Source organism: Microtus ochrogaster, chromosome 8 (assembly GCF_000317375.1).
Source record: "Microtus ochrogaster isolate Prairie Vole_2 chromosome 8, MicOch1.0, whole genome shotgun sequence".
Classification (NCBI taxonomy): Eukaryota; Metazoa; Chordata; class Mammalia; order Rodentia; family Cricetidae; genus Microtus; species Microtus ochrogaster.
The window spans coordinates 75507107-75515899 of record NC_022015.1 but is presented as its reverse complement, the minus strand read 5'-3'; the positions used below and the strand labels follow the sequence as shown (position 1 = coordinate 75515899).

General features: G+C 43.7%; 1 protein-coding gene across 1 annotated transcript in view; it reads left to right on the top strand.

Moving 5' to 3' along the window:
• The window catches only part of Cfap43 (cilia and flagella associated protein 43), a 90814-nt gene that overhangs the window by 5064 nt on the left and 76957 nt on the right, over positions 1-8793 (top strand). The window contains exons 3-4 of the mRNA XM_026781338.1: positions 1545-1641; positions 6447-6614. Coding sequence (XP_026637139.1) covers positions 1545-1641; positions 6447-6614 — 265 coding nt within the window. The remainder of the gene's footprint in view (positions 1-1544; positions 1642-6446; positions 6615-8793) is intronic.

Below are 8793 nucleotides of genomic sequence, written 5' to 3'. Positions count from 1 at the left end.
ACCCCAGATCAGTACAGTTCCTGCGGGACCCCAGATCAGTGCAGTTCCTGCGGGACCCCAGATCAGTGCAGTTCCTGCGGGACCCCAGATCAGTGGAGCTGGGGAGAGGGCTAGATCCGGAAAAGTGACGTCAATAGTGAAGAAACCCACACTCCAAGGGATGTGGATTGTTCAGCAGTGACGTCAGAAGAACTGACTATTTGAACTAACATGTCAAGACAGACATCCTGCTCGTTATTACATATCCCGTGGAAACAGGATTCAGCAGAAGCAAGCTCATTTGAGAAGTAGTAGAAAATAGAATACTCTATTTCAGGTCAAAGATTTTAAAATGATTGACATATTTACTAACAAAAGTAAGACATCAGAGAGATCACAAAAATTAGCATGCAAGTAACGGAATGAGGAAAACAGGTGGGAAATAACCGGATATCCTCACACCGTTTAGGAAGCAGTTAGAGAAAGACTGGGCGAATGACAAGGCACTTTCTCAGACAGATCACAAATCAGAAATGATCGATTATATTAAACTGATCTGGCTCAAATTTGTTGTTTTTTTTTAAAGTGTGGCCTAGGGCCAGCAAAATGACTCAGCAGATTAAAAGATAAGCCTTTACTAAGCAGATTCAACTGCAGCAGCCTTGTCGAAGAGGGAAGAGGGAAAGCAACTCCAGCCAGGTGGCCTCAGACAGGCGTGCTCAGCCACATACACAAGCGCGAGCACACGACATAGCGGCGGCAGCCCAGGGGAGAGTTGTAGCGTGGTGTAAATCCAGGGCTGTGTTTGTGTCAGTGGAGTCCAGTGTTTTTGGAGCCAGTCAGAGTGTGGAGAAATCAGTAGCCTCTTGCTTGCTGGCAGCGGGAGCATAAACTGATAGAACCCTTCTGGAGTTCTAATCCCAATGTCTCGCATTTATGAGACATTAAGGGTCATTCATTTCACATCAGGCTGGGACACTGTGGTGTAATTTCCCACTCAGTACTACACCAAAGTCTAAAGACAGTGAGTGACCTAATGGTCTTAATAAAAATGGATTTTACTGGATGTGGTAGAATAAATCTATATAATCCTCGCACTTGGGAGACGGAGGCAGGGGCATTATGAATTTGAAGCTAATTTCAACGACATAGAAGACCCTGTTTGAAAGAAAACAAGACAAAGCTATCTCCAACAAAAGCATGGAAAACAGTTCTTAACTTCCCTGAGCTTTCTGTTTGCAATCTGAGTTGGCCAGGAGGTCATGCACTTCGTGACAAAGGACAAACATGCAAATCACTAGGAAAGGGATACTGTGTGAGGCTGTGAGTTCATCTGGATGCCACAGTCAAGTTCTTTTTTTTTTTTTTTTAATATTTTTATGGTTTATTTAACTTTTATTTTCTGTGCATTGGTGTGAAGTGTCAGATCCCAGACAGTTGTGAGCTGCCATGTAGGTGCTGGGAATTGAACCCAGGTCCTCTGGAAGAGCAGTCAGTGCTCTTAACCACTGAGCCATCTCTCCAGCCATCGCAGTCAAGTTCTTGTCATGGGTTTTGTATTTTAGGCAACATCCTCCTGGACTACACTTTGCTTTGCTTCAGCTACTGCGGCACCTACCTGGCCAGTTACTCGTCTCTTCCCGAGTTTGAGCTGGCCCTCTGGTAAGTCAGTACCCCACACAGTCATCTTCCCCCGGCTTCACTGGAGCCAAAGGGAACACTCACGAAAATCCCAGACAAGGGAAGCTGGGAAGAATGAACATCCTAGTCACATGATTTAATGTCATCTTTATACTCAGGTATGAAATTTGTCAGGATAAAAATTGCACTGACACGTGCAGTGTCTTAGACCTGAATTACATCTTTCCCTTTTTAGTGACATGTGTAGTGTCTTGGGGCTTTTTATCGCTACAAAGAGACACCATGGCCATGGCAACTCTTGCAAAGAAAACATTTAATTGAGGTGGTGGCTTACATTTTCAAGGTTTAGTCCATTATCGTCATGACAGGGAGCATGATGGCATGCAGGCAAACATGGTGCTGGCTACATCTTGATCAGAAGGCCACAGGAAGTTGACTGTCATGCTGAGGGAAGCTTGAGAAAAGAGACATCAAAGCCTGCCCCCAACAAGATACACACTTCCTCCAACAAGACCACAGCTACTCCAACAAGGCCACACCCCCTAATAATGCCACTCCCTTTGGGAGCCATTTTCTTTCAAACCTCCTCATGCAGTATTTCCTTATCCAGGTGAAGCAATGATTCAAGGTGTATAAGTTTCATCTTTCCCTAAAGCAAATGGTTCTTCTGGGTTATTAGCATGTTTTCTGCCTATGTTGAAATTAGGATAGTCTGTGTACTTGAGTTCATCTTAAAGTTAGCAGTTCATGGTGTTACTAGCGAAGTATGTTCAGGGTGGAACATTCTACCACGTTGACCAGCTAGCTGGGCAGAGACACCTGTAGGTTAGACCCAGCTGTGTTGTGCTGGGCCTTTTCATGTAACCAACTTTGTAGATTCATTCTCTTCCATCTATGACAGAAACCTCTCCAGGGAGTTGGGATTTGGTTTTTGTTTGTTTCGTTTTGTTTAATGAGAAGGGCAAAGTGTTCCTGGGATGATTAAGGCTAGTGTTGGTCACCAGCATTTCTACCTAAAACATCTAAGATTCCCTCTTCAGAGAGCCAAATTGAACTCACGTGCCGTTTTATTTTCCTCTACTAGTTTATTTTAGTGGGTATTTATGTGTACCTGGATTCTGAGAATCGAACCTAGATCCCCTGAAGGAGCTTCCAGTGCTCTGAACGGCTGAGCCACCAAAAGCTGAGCCTCGTGTGTCAGTTGGCATCTGTCATTCCAGCACCTGAAAGGGTGAGACAGGAGGCTAGCCTTGGCTACACAGTTTTGGGCCAACTGGGCTCCTGCTCTAAAGTATAAAACCTTGGAGAGGGATAAGAAAGAAAGAGAAGGAGGAAGAGGAAGGGAGGGCGCACACTACTAAAGACTGGTGATGTAGTTCCCTGGTAGAATGTTTTCAATCATGGTTCATGCTGTGAGTTTGATTTTTAGCCTGCCTCTCTCTCTCTCTCTCTCTCTCTCTCTCTCTCTCTCTCTCTCTCTCTCTCCTCTCTCCTCTCTCCTCTCTCCTCTCTCCTCTCTCCTCTCTCCTTCCCACTCCCAGCCTTACTGAGGTGTAACTGGTGGTGTATACTGAACTGCTCACATATAAATTATACAGTTTATATTTGGGCTGATGCAAGCACCCTTGAAGCTGTCACCATAATCAGCGTCTTATGAACTCCTTACCCACGGTTTCCTTGTTCTTTCCTTGTCACTGTTCCTTGCCATACATACTTTTAACCCACCCTCGGCCTTCCCCACAATCAGCCTCTGGTGTGTTTATGTCACTAGGACTCATTTGTTTCTGCACATTTCATACACAGGGACCACATAGTCCTGTAGCACGAGTAATAAAAACCCAGACACAGATATTGGGGTTCAACCTGAAGATCAGAAAAGCAAAACAGCCAGATACTGGCTTTTACCTCTACCTCAGACTGAAATGACAATACTGTCTTCAGGAATCACAGAATGAGACTATGTGTGAGAGCTGTCTCCTCCCATTTTATATTCCTCTCTAGTGTTGGGATTAAAGACATGCACCACTACCACCTGGTCTCTATGGCTAACTAGTGTGGCTACTGGGATTAAAGTGTGTGCCACCACTGCCTGGTCTATATGATTGAACAGTGTGACTGTTATACTCTCTGATCTTCAAGGCAAGCTGTATTTATTAAAATACAAATGAAATATCACCACATATTTCCTTCTGTTCTGTCTGCTTTCATGCAGCTTCATGGTTTGGAAATCTGCTAGCACTAATATATCTCAACAGTCTTTGCTACTCTGTGAGACAGATATACCATCTAGTGTCGTGGAATATTAAAGATGTGTTACAGTCTTTTGTGCTATGAAATATTTGTTTAATTATGTGAAGTTGTGTTGCATTCTTTTATGTTGTGTTGGTGGAGGCCAATTGCTTGTTTCCAGCTTCTCAGACCAGAAATAACCACACAGAAACTGTATTAATTAAATACAGTTTGATCTATTAGCTCTAGCTTCTTATTGGCTGGCTCTTAGATCTTAATTTAACCCATTTCTATTTATCTGTGTATTGCCACATGGCTGTGGCTTACCATCAAGTCATCTGGCATCTGTCTCTGGGGGGGCTACATGGCTTCTCTCGACTCTGCCTTCTTTCTCCCAACATTCAGTTTAGCTTTCCCTGCTTAGCTCTACTCTGCCCTATCACAAGCCAATGCAGACTCTTTATTCATTGACCAATAAAAGCAGCACATATACAGAAGGACTTCCTACATCAACGTTGCACTTGTTTAATTCTGTAAAACTGTGTTACTTTGCCTGTCTAAAACACCTGATTGATCTAATAAAGAGCTGAATAGCCAATAGCTAGGCAGGAGAGAGACAAGTGGGGCTGGCAGGAAGAGGGAATAAGTAGGAAAAGAGAGAAGAAAGGGAACAAGAAGAGGAGAAGAGGGGATGTGAGGGACCCGCCACCCAGCTGCACAGCCAACAATGGAGTAAGAAGGAAAGGAAGACATAGAATAGGAAAAGGTAAAAGCTCAGAGTGTAGATGGGATAATTTAAGCTAAGAAAAACTGGGTAGAAACAAACCCCAAGCTAAGGCCAGGCATTTATAAGTAAGAATTAGCCTCCATGTATTTATTTGGGAGCTGGGAGCTGGGTCCCCTAAGAGCAAAGAGTACAAAATAAATAAACAAGCAAACAAACCACAATCTAGTCACACAGTTGCCATCTAAAGTCTCCTTTTATGATGGTCATGGTCCTTTCATGACAACTGTCTTCACAGTCCAAAGCACATGGACACATGAATAGGAGGAGGGACCAAAACACCCACGACAGCAACAGTTCATGAGCCTGAACTAAAGAAGAGGGGGTGGTTAAATACTTCTGAGCGCAACATGAGAATAGTTATGTTTCTGTAAGTCTCTATGCCACGGCACTTGGCTGAGCTATGCTCCGAGGTGACCCAATGATGTTTCATAGTTAAATGTTCCACCCTATAACGCCATGTGTGTCCTTATCACATGGGGTCTGCTAAGGAATGTGTACAAGGACGTCAATGTTTCATTTCTTTGGAGTGTCAGATGGGAGTCAAAGCAAGAGGCAGTTCACTTTTGTCAGGGGAAGTGGGTTGGAAATGCTTCTTGACGTCATACTGGAAACAAGCGACACACTGTTCTTCCTCCACGTTTGAAGTGTTTTTATTCCCAAGCTACTTGTTAAGTGGCGGGGCAGAGTTTAAGCCCGGAGAGGCTGAAATATTTCACAGCTTCCAGTAATCTTAGGTACACAGGAGCATCTAACCCAAGAGTGGAGGGGGCATCAGGGAAGGACTCTTGGGAAGGGAAAGGGTGTTTAAATAGACTCTCATATTTGTCTTTGGAGATCGCTGTAACGAACACCACAAAACAGATGACTTAAGCAACAGAAATTCATTGTCTCAAGTTCTGGAGACCAAAATCCCAAGCTCTGGCTGCGGGGTGGCTTGGTGCCTTCTGAGGACCGTAAGTGAATCTGCTCTGTGCCTGGGCATCTGTGCCTGGGCTTCTGTGCCTGGGCAGTTCCCACTGCTGCCTTGATGGCAATTCTGATGTTCCTTGGCCTGCAGACACACCACCCCACTCTCTGCCTTCATTCACGCTCAGCACACAGGGCGTTCTCCCCATGTGTCTGTCTCACAACGTCTCCACTTTTAGAAAGACCTCGGTAATTTTTAAATTAGGGACCAACCCTAACGACTGCATCTGACTTGATTACTCGGGCTTCTGGTTGTATCCACCCAGGCTTGACAAGTTTGCCAGCTGCCTGAGGAAAGAAGACTAAGGATTGAGGGAGCCAGGGATTCCGGCAAGATTCTAGCTATGATGAGCAAGCGGTTAGGTTGGGATGGGAAGCCTTGAAGGCAGGGGCACAAGGGAGCAAGGCAAGTTCAGGAAACACCAGGTCTGTTTTCTAATCCCTGCTCTGCTTGCCCCGAGGCTGAAGCAACCTCCACATTTTGGTGTGTTTCTGTTTTCCACCCCTCTAGCAAAGGACCTAGCTGGCAGGATTTGAGGCTATTTTCTCAAATGTGCAAATCAAGTGCTTGATTTTAAAAAGATTTTTTAAAACTCCAGTAAATGATCTGCTGTCATCAGTGAGGACCTGGTACAATCGTGCAATATTAGACATACATAGTATTTCATTTCTTAGAGGATTCATTTAAATATAATCATTTAAAAATTTTTGGTTTGCGTCATAGGCTATATAAATTATACCACAAATTATTCTTCAGTTGATGTAAGTTGTCTTATAATAAGATTTTTCCCAGACATAAAATTAAAACAAACTAATTTTTCCTCGAATGCTGCTTCCCTCTAAGGAACTGGGAATCCAGTGTCATCTTGTGTAAGAAGTCAAATCCTGGAATGGACGTGAGCCAGATGTCCTTCAACCCCATGAACTGGCATCAGATGTGTTTGTCAAGTTCAAGCATAGTGAGCGTGTGGACCATTGAGAGAAGTAACCAGGACCATCACTTCAAGATGAGGTGGGGGTCCATGCTGTTCCACAATCACGTGGTCTTCATTTGCGTTCACAGCCATCCCTGGGCCTCTTTGATGAATTAAGTGGCTTCAAACAATACTCACAAGCATGGCCACACACACACACACAGCTTATTATAAATTACAACAGTACTCGGCATCTGTAATAAGCTTGGAGTGCCTGCTCACACTTCAGTTTCTCTTTGACTTCCCAAGTCCCCTAAGAGTTTTTTCCAGCATGTTTAATTTTGCAAAATTTGATTTACTCAAATTAATATATTTTTAAATTTATCTCTCATATATTACAGTTTCCCCCCTCCCCTCTCTACCCCCCTCCCTTCCTCCAGCCTTCCCCCACCACTCCTCTGTCTCCCCTCAGAAAAGAGCAGGCCCCCCCAGGGACATCAACCAAACATGGCATAATATGTCACTATAATGCCAACTACATGCTATCAAACCAAGTCTTCAAGAGGCAACACAGAGGGAGTAAAAGGGTCCCATGAGTAGGCAAAAGAGTCAGTGACCGCCCCCCCCCCCGTACTGCTCCACATCCTCTCAAGCATCAGCTGTCACCTGTGTTTTTGACTTCATCCATTCTGACAGGTGTAAGATGTAATCTCAAAGTCACTTTGATTTGTATTTCGCTGATGGTTAAGGATGTTAAATATTTCTTTAAGTGTTTCTTGGCCATTTGAGTTTCTTCTGTAGAGAATTTTCTGTTGAGATATGTACCCCATTTTTAGTTGCATTATTTAGTTTGTTCATGTCTAGTTTCTTGAATTCTTTATATATTTTGGATATTAGCCATCCACACCTGTCAGATGTGGAGTTGAAAATCTTTCCCATTCTGTGATCTGCCTTTTTGTCCTATTAGACAGTGTCCTTTGCCTTACAGAAGCTTTTCAGTTTCATGAGATCCCATTTATTAATTGTTTATCCTAGTACCTGTGCTATTGATATTCTGTTCAGTAAGTTGTCTCCTGTGTCAATGTGTTCAAAGCTGTTCTGTAGCATGAATAATAAAAACCTAAAGACAGAATTGGGGTTCAACCTGAAAACCAAAAAAGCAAAGCAGCCAAGCCACTAGAGAAGTCTTACCTCTGCCAAGGTTGGCTGACTGCAGACTCAGCCATTTAAGACTCTCTCTCCTCCCATTTTATCTTCCCTCTAGTGCTGGGATTAAAGGCATGACACCCTAGTACTAAAATTAAAGCTATAGGCCACCACCACCTGAATTTGTTTCTACATTGATCTTGTGTAGCCCAGGGTAGCTTTGAACTCACAGAGTTCTGCCTCTGTTTCCCCAAATCCTGGGATTAAAGGTGTGTGCCACCATTACCTGAACTCTAGTGGCTTTAGATTTGCCTCTGGTCATCAGGAAAGATTTATTTATTAAAATACAAATAACATACACTACTACACTGTTCCCCACTTTTTCTTCTATCCGGCTCAGTGTTTCTGGTTTCTATATTGAGGTCTTTGATCCTTGGACTTGAGTTTTGTACAGGATGGTAGTTATGGATCTATTTACATTCTTCTACATACCAATATCCAGTTAGACTAGCACCATTTGTTGAAGATGCTTTCTTTTTTCCATTGTATATTTCTGGATTCTTTATCAAAAATCAAGTGTCCATAGGTGTGTGGATTGACATCTGGATCTCCAATTCAACTCTATTGATCAGTGTGTCTGTTTTTATGCCAATACCATGTGGCTTTTACTACTATATCTCTGAAATACAGCTTAAAATCAAGAATAGTGTTACCTCCAGTTCTTTTTTTGTATAGGATTGTTATAACTATTCTGGTTTGTTTGTTTGTTTGCTTGTTTGTTTGGTCTTTCCTTTTGAAGTTGAGTATTGTTCTTTCAAGATCTGTAAAGAATTGTATAACTGGAGGTTTCTTTTCCTGCCCAGTCCCATAGCCACTTTTAAAATGGCCACTCTGAGGCTTAATATTAATTACAAACTGTTTGGCCTGTTAGCTCAGGCTATCATTAACTAGCTCTTACAGAGACGCGGCGCCGGCGGAGCGACACAGCGCTGCAATCAAAATTAGGCTCTGGGGGACCAGCGGCGACAGAAGCAAGCGGCGGCGGGGACCGGCGTGGAGGCAGAGGCAAGCGGCGGGGTCCAGAGGGGTCCGGCGAGGCAGCAGCGGGGACCGGCACAGCTGGCACGAGGC